The sequence below is a fragment of the Rhinichthys klamathensis genome, unplaced genomic scaffold (genome assembly GCF_029890125.1).
Source record: "Rhinichthys klamathensis goyatoka isolate OS25496 unplaced genomic scaffold, OSU_Roscu_1.1 h1tg000176l_1, whole genome shotgun sequence".
Classification (NCBI taxonomy): domain Eukaryota; kingdom Metazoa; phylum Chordata; class Actinopteri; order Cypriniformes; family Leuciscidae; genus Rhinichthys; species Rhinichthys klamathensis.
Window position 1 is genome coordinate 11385870 of NW_026606705.1, and position 18259 is coordinate 11404128.

Consider the following 18259-nt stretch of genomic DNA (forward strand, 5'->3'; position numbering starts at 1 on the left):
CTTTGCAGCTATAACAGCTTCCACTCCTGGGAAGGCTTTCCACATGATTTTGGAGTCTTTCTGTATGAATTTTTCCCCCATTCATCCAGTAGAGCACTTGTGAGGTCAGGCACTGATGATGGACAAGAAGGCCTGGCTCGCAACCTCTGTTCAAGTTCACCTTAAGGTGTTCGATGGGGTTGAGGTCAGGGCTTTGTGTGGGCCAGTCAAGATCTTCCACACCAAACCCATCCAACCATGTCTTTATAGACTTTGCTTTGTGCACTGAGGCACAGCCATGCTGGAATAGAACAGGGCCTTCCCTAAACTGTTCCCAAAGTTGGAAGCATTGTCCAAAATGTCTTGGTATTGATGAAATATTTATTCATCCTATAGAAAACAATTGTAGAACTAGCCGTGAAGGAATGAGACCATTATTAAGAGGTGTGAAATAAAACTGTCCCTTGGAGGCTTCTTGCCTCTGGGAAAGAGTTGATTGTCCTTGGAAAATGTTACATCTTGCCTCTGAGAAAGGGTTGACCAATCAATTGGCATGATTCCACAATTAGAGAGAAAGGCGAGGGAAGTAAAACTTAATTGTGGGAAACAGTAGGGGTGAATCTTACCAGAAAATTAAGTCACTTGGTTATTGTGAAATAACCGATAAGAAAAATGTATAAAAATAGTGCCTGGCCAGAGATGCCAAGTTCAGATGTCCTGCAGGCATCTCGGCTTTGTTCAATAAAGTCTGAACTGAATTTTGACTTCTGGAACTCTTCCTCTTGAGCTTAATTTGCAAGAAAGAGATGACTTTTCTTCACAACAGTATGCTGAAGCACTGGAAGTAAGTGGCCTATAGACCAACCACTGAAAAACAGCCCCGTACCTTTATCCCTCGCCTCCAACAAACTTGACAGTTGGTACAATGCAGTTTGACAGGTTACTTTCTCCTGGGATCTGCCAAACCCAGACTCGCCATCAGAGAAGTGTGATTCATCACTCCACAGAACACGTTTCCACTGCTTCAGAGACCAGTGGCGGCGTGCTTTACACCACTCCATCCGACGCTTGACATTGGACTTGATGATGTGAGGCTTCCATGCAGCTTTGGTTCATGGAAACCCATTCCACGAAGCTCCCGCCGCACAGTTTTTGTGCTGATATTGATGCCAGGGGTCTTAGATTTAGCTGTATTTGGCTGAGCAGTAGTTTGGCTGGCTCGCCAATGTATTAGAGAAATAAGCAAGCTTGACCCAAGTTCTTGTGGGGAGAAGAATTTATTAAAGGTAGTAGTGTAGTAATTATTTCGCAGAAATGTTAGCGTCAGACTTTAAAGATTCTGTGGAACAGAACTTTATACCTGCTACGAACAATAGTGCATCTGACTAAAGATAACTGAAATACACTTAATATTTCAGTGGAAGTTTGGAACTCATCATCTATGGAATCAGCAGAGCATTGGTGATTTTACACAGTGTGCTCCTCAGCACTCAGTGACCGGTTCGCTCTGTGACTTTATGCGGTTTTCTGTTTTGTGGAAGTTGCTGCCATTGCTAAGCGCTTCCAGTTTCAATAATATCACGAACTGTTAACTGTGGACTATCTAGCAAAGATGAAATTTCACGAACCGACTTATTGCAAACATGGCATCCTATCACAGCACCACACTTAAATTCACTGATCCCTTCAGAATTACCCTTTTTTCCCCACAAATGTTTGTAAATGCAGACTGCATGGCTCAATAAGAGGTGTGTCCCAATAATTTTGTCCATACAGTGTACCTTCAATTGTCCGTGCCAAACAACAACCTTCTCTTAGGGACTATTTACACGACACCGTTTTCAACTTAAAAACGTTAAAAACATGGTTTATTTAATGCGTTTTGGCCGTTCGTTTACATGACAACGGCGTTTTGCGAACTTTTGAAAACGGGTTTCAAAGTGCAAGAGCTGCGTGTAAACAACAAAAACGTGAATCTCTGAAGACGATGACATCATGCACATGCGTATTACGTGTTAAGTCTATAGTGTTTCATCGCCATCTTCTGGCCTGGCAGCAGAATACAGCGTTTTCGTGGATCCGTGTAAATAGGGATCGTTTTGACAATGGTGTCGTCTGTACAAGGAAAAACCTCTTCATTTTAAGCATATCGTTGTCGTGTAAACGTACCCTTAGAGAAATGTTCATGGCAGGAAAAAAAAACCTCCAGTAGTTATGTAATATCATCTGAGTGTGTGAGTGCTGTAAATAGCCCAAATAATATTGCCTACTGTTTCCCGGAAATTACTTTGTTCCCATTGGGGTGAATAAGTTTACATTTGTTTCAAATTCTCTGGAAATCACAGTCAAGTATAAACTATGCAGTTGTATACTTTTATTATTGAAGGAATGTTCCGGGTTAAATACAAAATCTATGGACAGCATCAGTCGATTAGCCACAGAAAATAATTTTGACACTGTCAGTTTGAAAAAATAAGCAAGTCACATTTACATTGGAAATCTACGGGGCAAGACATTGCACTGACATGAACATTAAAATACACACTGTTACTAATGTTCAGCAACTACTATTAAACATTATACATGTTAACATAAAACTAGATTGATAAAATCACGTACTCGCTTCTTGTTACTGCCTTGTCCCATAGACTTCCATTGAAAGTGGACTTTACATGCAATTTTTGTTCAAGTCAAATTTTTTGTTTGTGGCAATGGACATCTGGTGCGGTTTACATTTGCAGCTATTTGAAACATTTGCAATTTTTCATTATTGCAATAATGGAAATGAAAGTTTATGATTGCAGACAATATTTCAATAGCAGTTAATCAAATTTGAATACATTCTACTTGTGAAGTGATCCAACTGTGTCAGAAAACAGAGAAGTAAAAAATATATCACTATGAAAGCGTTTACTAACAAAAAAAAAATATATAGAAACCATCCAATGTTGCATAGATCAATAACACATTTACATAAAATATAGATAGGCCATGACAAAAGGCAACTCTTCAAAAATTCACTCTCCCTTGTATTCTAAAGAGAAACAAATGATGCGTTACAAGGCATGTACGTTTGGGAAAACAAATGTGTGTATAGTTATGTATGCAGCCAACATTCATGCACATATATATGTACATCTCAGCATACACACACAGTATGTTTATATCAAATAGCAGTCCTGATATCAATAATAGTCCGTAATTCATAATGCCCAAGTTGCCCAAAGCAGATTTAAAGGTGTTAAATCTCCACTCACCTGACGAACACGACAAACTTTATAAAAATAGTTTATCAGAACAAAATAAATATTACAAATATATTAGTTCACTTCCGAAGTTAATACTTCATATATAATTGGCCATTATAAATATAATTTGGTCTTGAAAGATTTCAGATAGTTCTGCAGTGAACTCAGGGATTGGATGTTTTTTTTTCACAGTTTAGACGTATTCTCGTTCCCTCTTGTTGTCTTCTTCCTATAGAGACTTTCTTCCGGAACCAAACCTAAACCTCCACTTGTTTGGTAAGTCTTCTTCAGGGATTCAGCACACCACCTTGCTGAAAAACGAAACTCTTGAAGCTGAGACCAGTTAGTCTGGTCTATTTAGATGGCTTTAGAGAGGTTTTGGGTACTTGACCAGCAGGCCAACCGGCTAAATCAACTAAACACCAGTTTGACTAGGCTGGGAGACCAGCTAGACCCGCAGCCTTCACCTTTAAACTTCTTTCTTTTGCAGGGAAAGCATATTCCTTGACTCAATCTCATATTCCAATCCATTCGGTATGAGGCAACCTGAGGTTTCCTGATGGATGGAACGACTCCTTACATCCCCTGAGTATCATAGGTGTCTGTCGGTCTGCGTCCGCCGAGGCTAAAGGTTAGCTTAGTTAGCGTACTGGGAGTAGAAGGCCACTTTGACTCGCTCGATTTGATGGCAGAGTTTGATGGCGGGGCCGAGCTTAAGGTCCATGCATTCTTGGACTGTAGGAAGTGTCAGCAGCAGCAAGGCCTGTCCATCAATGTCCTTGAGAAGGAACAAACATGTACGAGTTAGCATAAATATTGGATTTTATTTGACAGATTTAGCTTGTTCTTGTTTGCTTCGGTTGCACACACCATGATAGTACATGTATGATTTGGAATTTTGGATTGTTTTTTTAATCTGCAGTAGACAAGAATATTTATTAATAAAGTAAAAAGGGTAACTAATGATTTCCTGTTGGCTACATAGAAAGCAAAGCCGCCCCAAAAAAAGCCATTAAAAGCCAAAGAAATGCCACGTGAAGCTGGGTGTCCTGTACCTGCTCTTGGAATATCTTTGCTAGTGAGGCACAATCTGTGGACGTGATGAACTCAACCACATCAGATACACTCCATTCCAAAGGATTCCTCTCCAACACCAGACGATCTTCCTCTTCAAAACTCTCCGTCTACATATGAACACAAGCACACTTCACTTTAGCTAATATAATTTGACTCTAGGCGTTCATTATAAATGAAAGGTATTATGTTTAGGGAATAATTCACACAAAAGGTTCTATACTGTACAGTGTGTCTGTGGGGACACTTCACCTTTGTGTTTGTGTGGTTGGCCGTCTGGTTCTGGCTGCAGGAAAGCGAGCGTGTGGTTCTTCTGGGAGAGGACCTGTCGGAGGTGTCCGGATGGGTCGCCCTGCGCTGAAGAGCAGCGCGGCGGGGAGGTCTTCCTCGCCTCGGGGCGTCCTGGAACGAGTGGGCAGAGGCCTCCTCACGGAGCGAGTTGGAACTGGCCTCACTGCCCCACTCCTCAAAATCCTCATCTTCATCATCATAGTAATAATCACTATCCTATAAAGACACAGTGGAGGAACAGTGTTGCATATTTTCATATTTACATTTGCTTGGCAAAATTTAGTCATTTGAATAGGATTCTGCGCAAATGGGAATTTCACATAAGGGTGTAATATTTCCCCATGCAGATTCTGCATCAATTTACATTCATTTGTCTTCTGTGCGAGCGATGCTTTGTGCATTACTACACTATTGACAGTAGACAATTTTTTTTAACCAAATTTTGGTAATGTGACAACGCCTTTAACTAGGTTTGATGTGCTATCAATTAATCAAATCTTTTTCATGTTGGTCAGAATTTTTATTTCAAAAAGTTTTTTTTGTTTTTTAGTTGGCTGGTGTATCACACTACAAAAAAAAAAAGATATATTACAAATATAAATGTTAATATATTTCCACATTTGCTCAAGTCATTTATTTTATGGTTTAGATATTTTTACTGAAAAAAATGACTGATTTAAATAATTATTTAAAACAAATGATTTTTACAGTGCAATTATTAGCTCCGCCCACAACAAATCTAATTGGTCCAAGTACCGCTTTGCATACAGTAGTTAATGAAACATAAAATATGCTGTGATTGGCTGTGATTTTGTCACTTTGTCACAACATTTACTGTTTAGTGTGCAGGTGCCTCAAACATATTATTTAAAAAGTATGCACTTGCATACTTGAGTCGGTTTCATGAGTTACAATTGAAAGTATGTGTTTTTGTCTGGGTTGAAATGGTTTGGCAGACCTGAGGTGACTCTGTGGTGTGGTATCCCACAATAGAAGAGCGCCGTTTCTTCTGGACAAAGATGGCTTTGCGTTTCTTTCGGCGTCGTGCTGGTTTGGTCATGTCACCGTCCTGAGCATTCTCTCCTAAACTTGGGCGACCAACTTTCCTCTTCTTGTAATATGCTACATCAGGGATAAATGTACATAAACACACACACACACACAATTATCGCCAGTTAGAAAGAACTACATGCAAGTCTGAGTGCATCTGCGTGGGTTTTTAGAGAAAATAATACCTTGCGCTTGTGAAACATGTCATTTTAATTCCAAGTTAGAGAAAACATAACTTTTCATTGTTGTAGGAATAAAAGACTCACTGTATTTGGTCTTGGTCTGACTGGAGCAGTTTTCAGGGCAAGTGTCGGACACGTATGTTGGGCCAAAAAGATTCTGACAACACTGGAGTCTCTCGCATACTCGACGGCAAAACTCCGATACTTGATCCACTGTTCGGACGATTCTCATGGTGGAGCGATAGCTTTTCCCTTTATATCTAGAAACAAGCAAATGTGTTTCACTGCAGAATTAGTTTCCACTATCAAGAACATTATGAAAATTACATTTTACATATTCACCACACATGAATATGCTAATCAGCTGGCTTAAAAACCTCATTATGCAAACGAAGGAAAGCTCTCTGTTCATTATGATTGCACAATTCAATTCTGTTTGTTTGCTAATATATCCGTAATATTATTGGTTGGGTTTCCATGTTTTATTGGGACTTTCCATAGACATGATTTTTTTACTGTACAAACTGTATATTCTATCCTCTAACCCTAAACCTACCATCACAGAAAACGTTCTGCATTTTTACATTCAAAAAACATAATTTGATATGATTTATAAGCTGTTTTCCTTCCTTTTATTGATAGGATTAATCTGTGTAAATTAAAATGAGCTTCATGGTAAAAACATGAGCGCGCGTGTGTGTGTGTGTGTGTTCATACTTGGCTTTCAGGGTTTCCTCCTGACAGTTCCACTGTGGGTCTTCCACCATCTGTAGTTCTCGGAGCACACGGCCGGGTTTATATGCCGAGTTTATTAACATTGTCAGAATCTGCAAGAAAATAACATGATCAGGCTGTTTATTTCATGAATCATGCTACATAAATATACACAAACAAATTCAGACACACAAACACATGCATATACACTACAGCTAAAATAACCACATGTGTACCTTCTGTAATATGAAGTACATGCAAGTTGTCAGTGTGACAACAACTGACAATCAAAAACTATATTAAATAACTAACTTTTTTTAAATCTAATTAATTACACAAAGTGGTGATTAATTAATCAAGTTTGAAATTACCCGCAAAAGATCATTTAAAGTCATTATTGTGTTAAATGAGAAAAGCATCAAATAGACATTACAAAATTTTGCTTTAGAAGGAAATATTACATTTGATTCAACATAGAATTTATTACATACACTTTTGGGCTTCAATGGCGATAATAAGAGATGTATGTTATATTTTCGTTGACAAAAACAGGCAATATTGCGTCTAAGATATAACACAATATTAACTAATTATTTATTGAACTGTCGTGTAAAATCAGCATCACATTCGCACTCGGGATAAAAACAGCACTGATGTGATATTGCGCTCGTTACTAGTGTGATATTGCTTAACTATTGCTTAATATCATATGATATATTAGACAAAAATCGTGAATTTTAGTGGCATTCTATTGGCTACATCACGCAGCCCTGCTTCATGTTCCTCACCATTCAACTGTATGAAATGTAAGATGGCTTTCAGGGTTTCAGGGTTATGCATTATTTTTTTCTAGAACTAATTAATTAAATTAACACATTAAATCAACAGCCCTATAAATGACATTTTACTTGTTCTTACATAATTACTGTGTATGTGTAACTTTTATGACCTCATTTGAATGAAATCACAAAAATATTTTAATAGAATATTCATTTTTCCTTATGTACATTAAAAAAAAAAAAAAACATCATATTGATAAAAAAAATTCGCAGTGCGTCAATTTCCTATATTAGATCGATATGATCGTACCTCTTTGAGGACTACAGCACACTTTCCGGGGCCCACGGCCTTTGGTAACTCAGCGATTCGGCCCTTGTTGAGATACGGACCAGAGAAACAGCGATGATTGATGAAGAGCTGAGAACAACAGTACTTTCCATTCACCAAACCTAAACAACACAGACACACAGTAGATTAGCGATATCAGCAGCACAAAATCCATTTGTGAAGACAATGGTTATATGACAAATGCAAAGGTCGGATGAAGTTATTGGTAGAATATGTAGTAAATATGTCAAACCTGTATCCATGGCCATGGATGGGCACAGATGGGCATCAGGAGGCTGTGAGGGAACCAACCTAAAAAATCAATCAATAAATCATCAAATGATATTATGGACAACAAAAACAACAGAGTAAAACAGGAAGTAGATGAATCACATGCATGACGTAAACTTAGGCCCTGTCCCAAATGGCACACTCCGGACTTGTGGACTTCCTCAGAGTCCACACTTCAGTGACGTCATGTAGTGCAGACCTATAGGGCCCTTAGCGCGAGTCCGCGAGGGCGCATTGAGAGATATTTTGGGACAGACTCGATCGTCACGCCGGAAACAGGAAGACGGTCTGATTGTTGTTATGGACAGGAGCTACAGGTTCGGGGAAATATGCTGCCTATTGTTGTTGTGTTTACATATGACTCAGTAAAGCCCTGACATTCTGTTCTATTTATTTAATGAATCATAATGCGATCGTATTTTTCAGCTCGCTATTATTAGCCTATGTTTGAGACATCAACCACTGGTCGATGATCATAATGTTTGTATAAACTTGTCATAAAAACCGTAATGATAATTACACTTAAATATTTTCTTCTCAGCCATGTTAACAATTGTCCGTGAGCGAAATCTCCTCCCATCCGTTGTCTGATTGGCCTTTCGCAAGGATTCCTGGGTAGTTAAAGTGCGTGGAGCCTGCATCTATGCGGGCTTCGCGGAAGACCGCTTCAAGGGTACAAAGGGGGCGCTGCTGAGCACACTTCAGAGCGTTAAAATGCTAAACGGGGCGGCCTACGGACTCGTAGACTCGGCAAGCACGCGCAATTTAAGTCCACGAGACCGAAAGTCCGCATGAAGTGCGCCATTTGGGACAGGGCCTTAGGTTTAACGTCCCATGCTTTCTAGCAACACAAACACAAAGGCTCATGGGTAAAAATGTCCACCAGAGGAGTACATCTACTCACTGTTTCTCAGGCTGAACAACAGCAATCTTCTTCTGAGGCAGACCTGAAAACACCATAAAAAAAACAATAAAAAAAAAAAACATGACGCACAGGGCAACATAGGGAAGTTTCAAGGATTTTTGTGTGTTCTCTAAAAAAAAAAATACCATGAAATTCTGAGAAGTCTTGTTTGGATTACTTTCAAGAAGCAGAATAAGATATGTACCACATAAGTACTGGATAAATGACTTATTACTTTTTTTTTTTTTTTATCATAAGCAGCCAGGACAAGTGACGTACTAAAGGACATTTTAAGGTTTTGCATGGTTTATATTGCCATCATGTTGCACTGATCTCATCTTATGATCTTAGAGCATAACAATGAAAATATACAGTGCATTCAGACCCCTCATTTTTAACAGACCACCATGCGAACGCAGGAGACCGGAGACGCAAAGATCATGGAAAGAAGTTACAGATATCACTGCATTCCAAAGTTCCAGTTTTGTGAACGCTAACCTGCAAATTGGTATGTGAAGATAGTAGATAGATATGTCATGGCGTGACCTCTTAGCAGAACTTAAAAGAACGTAAACGTTTTGCATGAAAGTGGAGTAGATTCTATATATCTTTACATTTTGGATTTAGTATTATTTATTTGATATATGGGGATTTTTTTTTTTTTTTAAAAATGCTTTAAAAATTACAAATTTATATATATATATATATATATATATATATATATATATATATATATATTCATTAAGGACATTTTTTTTTCCTTTTATGTTTCTGCCAGTCTCTCTTTCAATTTGCAAAGTTATTAGAAATTGAAAATTAGGTTTTTGGTTATTATGAAATAAGGAATAAGGAGTGTAGGTTGATGTGAAAAACAAAATTATTTAAAGAATTTTTGCATAAGGCTGCAACATAACAAGATGTGAAACAATCAAGGGCTTTGAATACTTGAATACTTCCTAGACTTTTTTATTACTTTTAATGATGTCATTCATTTCCATGACTTTTTGACTGGAAATTTCAAAATGATAATTTTAGAATTGCCTGATATTTACTGTTTTTTTGTTTTTGTTTTTTTTAATGATTGTCTAAACACTAAAACATCTTCTAATTGGCTGTGATTGTCTCATGTCACACATCACCCACTCAAAAATATAACCAGATATTATATTTCTGGGTCTAGCTGTGGAAAATATATTTAATATATATATATTCAATAATTTAAAAATAAATAAATGATAGAATTATGCCTTTTTAATGTTTAAATTTGATGTCGCCAAATTCCACACCATTCTTAATGCAGCATTTAAACATTTTGTAAATGTAGTAATGTCAGACTCAAAGCATATGTTTCCACTTCTGACACAAATGAGTCCATTAGTATGTGACACTCACAGACAGTCTTTTGTACATGTGTTAATGGATAGCCGTTCGCTTCACACCAGCCCACAGGGAAGATATTCATACTCTCAACATCCACTATACAATCTGGTAACGGCTTGGTCAGACCTATAAACAAAGAGAAAGAGAGAAAAAAAATTGTGTCAACGTGTCATTTCTTTTGGTATTCACTGTTAGGTCATGTGCTCGAAATATTTCTATTAAATAATATGAAAAGAATGCGAACATACATGCTCTATTCATTCCTACCTTCCAGTTTGAGCCAGAGAAGACGACCTTTGACCTGAGTGATACGAGCGACACAGAGTTCAGCAGGTTGATGTGGATTCACGGCTTCAAGCCACATATCCTTACAGAAGCCCTTGCTTTGAGAAGCCTGATCGCACGCAACGCAGAAAAAAAGAGGTCAGTGGAAAAGCCTCATGTGTCCAATTACACAAAACAATGAATATCACAGTAAATGCAAACAAACAGGATAACAAGGGAGATACATAACAATGAAAATTGCCTTTTAACTGGAAATGTTTTAATGAAACACATTTATATAAGACTTATCACCATTTACATCCGATAATTTGTGCAAAATAAACAACAAACAAGCCGCGCAGTCATAGCTTTTATCTCGAATCCCAAAATAATTAGTGGAATTTGGCTTTAAAATACCACTGCTGGATGCTGATTGGTCAATACATCATTCCAATTGTCCAAACACCCACGATACAGTAACAGCTATGATGCAAAACATTAGTTAACCTGACATTAATTAACCTTAGTTTACATGTCAGAGGCTAGGAATTTCAATGTTATTGTATTAAGATAATACTGGTAAATAAAATGAAATATTAACAAACTATATAAACACGTACTTTTAATTGGAGAATACAATATTATGTGCACGCACACACACACACACACACACACATATTATAAAATGAAATGAATAGTGACTATCACAGCTAGTATTGTAGATATTAGAGAGAACTAGAGAATATTTTTAATTACATAATTAATGTAAATATTGTTACTAAGCAGCATTAATTTCATGATTTGTATATTATATATATATAGTGTTTGTGTGTGTGTATTTATATTCATAATGCTGTTTTGTAACAAAATTTATGCTGATTATAAAGTAAAAAATATATATCATTAAATATGAAGGTTTTATTAAATAAACAATAGGAAGACAAAATATAACTTAAATAATAACTTAAAACGAAAAAAATATTTAATTTTGCAAGTACATATTGTCTGTATTTTTTTTTTTTACAATTTATATATTTACTTGCATATTTTACTATTCGACCAAAAACAAAATGTATAAACTTTAGAAAGCCTCTTGCAAGGAAATCATCATATTTTAAAGCCCCTGGCATCAAAACCATTTGGAAACCACTGTTATAGTGAAGGGATGGCACTTCACTTTATTAACCTGATGCGAATATATTCAAAATATAGCGCGCAATATATTTGAACCTTATTGTTCAAATAGTCAACTTTGAACTTTACGAGGAACTGGAAACACAAGAGGGGAGGGGTATTTCTCACAAAAACAAAGCAATCTTTTTTTGCATCTCGTGCGTATCGATGTGACCAGCGTCGCAATGGGAAAACCCGATAGCTGGCACGCTTTCGTCAGACTTGATCTAATTAACAAGAAATCCCCAAAGCCTCTTTCAGATAACATCAAAACCGCACACGTGGTCATCTGAAGACGAGGGGAAATCGAGAGAAAGTGCCTTACGTTTGGGAAACACACATCTGGAGCGGCTTCAGTGCCACTGTGTTTGAGATAGTCCGCCCAATTGAAGTCCTGTGACTCAAAGCCTGACAGAAAATGAGACATAGAGAGAGGCAGAGCGAGCGAGTGAGTGAGAGAGAGAGACATATTATAAGCAAATAAGTTAGTTATTTGCACTGTCATCCTTAATTCTTTGTATATCAAATATATTATTAGTAATGTTATATGAATATAAATATACATTTTTATATTAATATTCATATTTATTCTATATTTTATTTTTATTTCTAACTTAAGTTTTCTTTTTTTTCCCCTTACTAACTTTATTCTCAGATACTGTAGATCCATTCTACACCAATAAAGCACACTAAACTAAAAATAATAGTGAGATAGATCTAAGGCAAACAGCATGGATAGACTCTTATTAAATGAATATGAATAGTTAAAATCCCATTAGCACACAGAGATATCACAGTCACACCCACCCCGTGGCCTCTCCAGTCCAACACCATTCTTCAGGCACCACTGGACTGGCAGGATGCCCGGTGAGTCAGCGTGACACACCACACAAGTGGGCGGGGCTTCGGCAGTGAGGTCATCAACTGTGATCTGAAAGTAGTATTCATTGTAGATCTGCAGATCAGAGAGACTTGGTGTGAGACAGAGAGAGACACAGAACGCCTGATGTCAGGGTCGGTGGCTAGTAATTATATCCTCAAGCATAATAACCCTTCATCTAGTGTGTGTGTGTGTGTGTGTGTGTAAGAACGTACTTTAGTTACAGACACAGGGAGAATGTGGAAGGGTTCCACTGGTGAGACCATTTCAAGCTTCATTCCTGCCCTGAAGGAGTGTGTGTTTAAGTCAGCATGATCCTGAAACACACATACAGATATCAGATGTGAATGTTATCAAGAGCTTTGTGTAAAATGATGCCTCACTTCCTTCAACACACACACACACACACACACACACACACACCTTGAAGACCTCCAGTGGAAGTGGACTGTTTAAGGCTTCAGCTGTGGCTTGATCTAAAGCTTCAGTCCATTCTGAGCTGCTCCTCAAATCACAGTGATCTGAAAGTAAAAGAGAGAAACACAAGCTCATCCATCTATCTATTCATCTATTTAATCACCCAACTATTCATCAATCCATCCTTCATCCACCCATTCACCTTATCCATCCATACTATACATCCATGCATCCAAACAAGTATTTATTCAACTAACTATTTATCAATCATCCAGCCATCCCTTTATCTATCCATCCATTTAATCAACTATCCATACACTTATCCATCTTTGTCCATCCACCCATCCATTCATTCATCCATCCATCCAAACAAGTATTTATTCAACTGAATGTTCATCATTTATGCATAATTCAGCCATCCGTCCATTTAACCAAGTATCCATATAGTTGGTCATCCGTATATCCATGGTCATCCATTCATCCAAACAAGTGTTTATTCAACCAATTATTTATCATGCATCATCCATCCACTATCCATCCACCCATCCATTTAACCAACTATCCATACAGTTATCCATCTATTTATCCATCCGTCAGTCCATCCATCCATTCATCCATGCATCCAAACAAGTATTTATTCAACTAACTGTTTATCATTCATGCATCATCCATCCATCTGTCCATTTAACCAAGTATCCATATAGTTATCTGTCCATCCATCCATCCAATCAAATATCCATGGTTATCCATCCATCCAGTTAGCAATCCATCAAAGCATTTTTTCATCCGTACAGCCTTCCATCTATCCCAGTATTTATTTAACCAACTATTTATCAATCCACCCATCAATCCACCCACAATTATTCATCTAACCATCCTTTTAACCAACTATGGATCCAGTTATCCATCATTTTATCTATCAGTTTCCATCAAAGTATTTTTTCAACCCAATAGTCATCCATCCACCCAGAACTAACTGTTGTACAATATGTAATAATGTTAGTGCCAATCAGTCATTTATATTACAGATAAGCAAATACGCTATCTCTCACTTGCACACACAGACACAAGAACCTTGTTGTCAACGCTACACTGATACGTAATCAATCAAATATTTTAGCTACTGAAAAGCTACGTGATTTTAAAATGTCATGCTATCACCTTGCTATTGAGACATGTAGTTAAACTAATTGCTTGGCTATTTGTAGCATCGCTACCACTTAACACTGCTGAGTCACAGCAGACGCAGGTAATCATCACACACTAACACACTCTCTCTCTTCTCAAAATAACTGCTTAGACAGCCCAAGTAATCAATACTAATTCTAGAGTGACTTTTGAACTAGTAACTGCCAGAAAACGTCTTGAGGTAAACATTTACACCTTTTAATACATTGACTGATATCAATTATTTCTTATGCAGTCCGTAAGCATATCTGTTAGAAATGCAAGATCATGAGAAAACATGTTGTCTGCAAGGTTTCCTTTAGGGAAATGTGTATACAGAGCCATAATCATTAGAGTGTGGAAGTCAGACAGGCTGTACATATAAAAGTGGCAATGGAACACGTTTTTGTACACTATCAAAAACTTGGCAATAGTGCAATTGAACAATTTATTTTAATCAATTCGTTTAACTTAATTATGCAATTGAATCAACACTGGCTATATTTTAGTTTAGTTGCAAAGTCATTCATACCGATCAAATACAGGTTAACGCTCTCACCTGTGGGCGGTTTCATTGATAAATGATTCTCTTTGGCCCATCCCAGGGGGCGGAGCCTGTTGTCAAGGTAGAACATCCACCTGTAGTGGGCGGGGTCATTTAATCCAACATAGCTGAGGCATAAACGCCCACCGACGTTACACTGGACTTGTGCGGCCCAGTACACGCTAGGTTCGGAGTCATCACGCACTTCCAAAACACAGCCTACCACGATCAGATCCACTGTGTTTTTACCTTTTAATGGCTGAGATGAGAGGATGAGAGAGACAAAGAAATAATATTCTTCATTTAGGTGAATCATTTATCAAGGAATTTGCAACTTAACATGTAACTCTTGATTCGGTTGCTGCTTTTGAATCCCCTGGGGAAGACTCAGCATACATTTTTTCCCATAACTAATATTCTTATCACATGATCTATTTCAGTCTTGTTTTCATTCACAGCAAAATAAATGTCGTATACCCCGATTAAAGCCATTTCAAATTTCAATTTCGCCATAATTCGATGGTTCTCAACCAGTGGGTCATGACCCAAGCGTGATAATAATGTAGGCAATAAACAGAATTATGTTATTGTGGTGCAGTTTTATCTGTCACTTTGTATAGGCTGATATTATCATCATATTTGGTCCAATGTTTGTTCCATGTGATAGGCTGGTAAATCTCACTTCTGCTGTTTTTTTTTACGCATTTACAAAACTGTTAATGTTAAGGATATTTTTGTTGTTCTTGTACACTAGACAAATAGGTGTAACATCATTCTCACCCCTTCAAGAAGGTTAGCCGGTGCCGTCCGTGAACCCGTGAGCTCTTTGATAAGAAACTCGGCCCAGTCACTGTACTTCTCTTTAATAGCTGAAACGGATCAAGAAAGAGCAGATCATGAATTCCACACACTATAAATTCAAATACACAGACAATTCCATAGTTTTGTGACTGGAACTAATGTATTACGTTGCTGTTTGATAATATCTCCCAAACATCTTGCTGCTTCCTTCCCAATGGGGTCAGCCACATAAATTATTCATACATGCATTACGAACACATATAACAAGAAGTCAATTTCTGCATTTCAGTGTCTAAACGGACACAGACCTCCTGCTTTCTGCCTAATTCTACATGGTACTGCCACAGAGAGAAGTGCTAGTTAGTTACGTGTTAGAGAAGAACAACAACACATTAATCATGACGAGTTGTGCACCGTCTGCACAAACTGTATGTTTGCATCAGCAGAATTCACACAGCTGAAGTTCTACAAGGTGGCCAGCATGGTTGTTGACTGTTAGCTTGACTCTAAGAGCCAAATACTGTCTCTGCCCCGTTACGTCACAACCTCTTTGCACAATAACACATGACACCACTCACAAGGGTGAGAGAGAGAGAGAGAGAGAGAGAGAGAGAGAGAGAGAGAGAGAGAGAGAGAGAGAGAGAGAGAGAGAGAGAGCCCGTCGTAGGGTGAACAATTGGCCAATGATCCTACTGATGTAATGTCATTTTTGAAGAAAGATCATCTTAAATCAACACAAAAATAATGTTCTTGATCAATATATAGTCAACTTCTTTTCCAGTAAATAGCTAAAATCCTTAAAACTAGATCAAATTTAGCAGAAAAGCTAAATTTGCATAAGATGGATCATGATGCGATTTTTTACATAATTGTTATACAATAATTATACAATTGTTACATGATTATTATAATTTAATAAAAATTGAGGAAACCCGTTGCCTTAGAATTATTAAGTAAATAAACGTCATGCTTAATAGAAAAAATGAATGCGGAATTGTCAAGTTCACATAACTTAATTTTTTCAATTAAGCATTACGTTTATTTACTTAATAATTTTAAGGCAACGGGTTTACTCATTTAAGTAAGTGAACTGAACACTTTTTACAGTGTAGGAGATGTCGCAAGTTGTTACATTTTAATAAATGGGACTGATATATAGTAGAATTGGAGTGAACGAAGAACAGGATTTTTTTTGCAGTATTGAAAGTGTTTTCCGCTCTGTCATTGCATTGTGTGCCTTTCAACTTGATGTTTTAGAGACAGGAATAGAGCAACTAGAGATACACTTTAAATTCATCACCACACTTTTTTACCACAAGCCTGGTTATTTGATAACTTAGGAATTTCCATTTAAACAATGCGATTGGTAAGCAAAGGTCTGCATTTGCTTCGTTTAATATAATTGCTGTCTAGAAAGAAAAAAAGATATTAACAAGATCTCATTGGGGGTTTTCCCCCCTTGTGATATTGTAATTATGGCTTCAAGAGATTCTACAAGAGATTTTTGTAGATATTTTTAAATATGTTGCAAAGTTGACTTAAAATCCGTTGTGGCGCGTTTTCTTAAATTGCTCTTGGCTGCACAGACTTGTTCGGATCACATAAATAAATGCATAATTTACAACAACTCAAAGAGACACGACCCGTTTGCATTTCCTTTTTTCCGCACTAGGGAGTCTCTATGCAAATATTCATTATGCAAAAGCAGATTTGCATATCTTCCAACAACTCTTCTGTAAACAGCGGGCCAGATTTAAAGAGTTTCTCTCGCTCATGTAATCAAGGCAATTATTCAAGAGAGGAAGGGGAACAAAACACTGTGAGTTGAAGGAAGAGCAGTGTTGTGATACTGACTCACTGTTACAGTAGAAACAACCTGTCCTGTGTCTCTGAAGTGGATAACACCATTTCCTGTTTGCCTGCCAATAGTACATCCAGGATACTATTTTTAACAGCAAAAAGGTCATTGCTTAATCAAGTTAACTCAAGGATATTTGACTGGTTTGTGTTTTTTTTATTTTATTATTTATCCAAACCCCCACAAACACCCTATTCTTCAGTATATTTTATTTCCCACTGAACATTTGATTTAGTAGATTAAATTATATATATATATATATATATATATATATATATATATATATATATATATATATATATATATATATATATATATATATATATATTATTGTTATTATTTATTGTATAGTAAAATAATTATACAGTATATTTTTTCCAATTATACAATTGTAAGTAATTATGTAAGAGTAACAAATAAAGCATTGTTATTTCTTAAATTGCAGTTATTTTTATAGAAAAATTATGGCAAATCAAATATATATAAATCATAAATATATATACTAACAATTAAAGCTTTTTTAATTGTAATTATTTTCTGTACACTAAAATAATAAGGAATTTAAATTAATATATATTAAAAGTAACATCAAAAAAGTACAAATTAAAAACATTATTATAGTGTAACAAATGTATTGTTTTAATGTTAAGTTAAGGTTGCTTAAAGTTAAAAAATTTTATAAAATTATTTTAAAATTATTATAATTATAATACAGAATTGTATATATATATATATATATATATATATATATATTACTGAAACACATTAGATTTAGATTTTATTGATATTCAGGGTTTAATCATTCATCCTGACTTTCATATAAAATTTAATACAATGCAAAAAAAAAAAAAAAAATCCACTACAGAATACGATTTTATTTAAAACACCCACAAGAAGCCATTTTTCCCTAGCATTTGATTTAATAATTTGACCAG

At 36.5% G+C, this 18259-nt stretch overlaps 1 protein-coding gene across 2 annotated transcripts in view; it reads right to left on the minus strand.

The window, feature by feature from the left end:
* Positions 1–2727: 2727 nt before the first annotated feature.
* Positions 2728–18259, minus strand: part of sfmbt2 (Scm like with four mbt domains 2) — a 37193-nt gene continuing 21661 nt past the window's right edge. For both annotated transcript variants that reach the window (XM_056260453.1, XM_056260452.1), the window contains 17 exons: positions 15446–15534; positions 14681–14924; positions 12961–13058; positions 12753–12854; positions 12465–12612; positions 11983–12065; positions 10488–10614; positions 10233–10346; positions 8841–8883; positions 7899–7957; positions 7628–7767; positions 6542–6651; positions 5909–6084; positions 5551–5714; positions 4554–4808; positions 4283–4411; positions 2728–4005 (listed from right to left, as the gene is read on the minus strand). In XM_056260453.1, coding sequence (XP_056116428.1) covers positions 3865–4005; positions 4283–4411; positions 4554–4808; positions 5551–5714; positions 5909–6084; positions 6542–6651; positions 7628–7767; positions 7899–7957; positions 8841–8883; positions 10233–10346; positions 10488–10614; positions 11983–12065; positions 12465–12612; positions 12753–12854; positions 12961–13058; positions 14681–14924; positions 15446–15534 — 2222 coding nt within the window. In that variant the 3' untranslated portion in view covers positions 2728–3864. The remainder of the gene's footprint in view (positions 4006–4282; positions 4412–4553; positions 4809–5550; positions 5715–5908; positions 6085–6541; positions 6652–7627; positions 7768–7898; positions 7958–8840; positions 8884–10232; positions 10347–10487; positions 10615–11982; positions 12066–12464; positions 12613–12752; positions 12855–12960; positions 13059–14680; positions 14925–15445; positions 15535–18259) is intronic.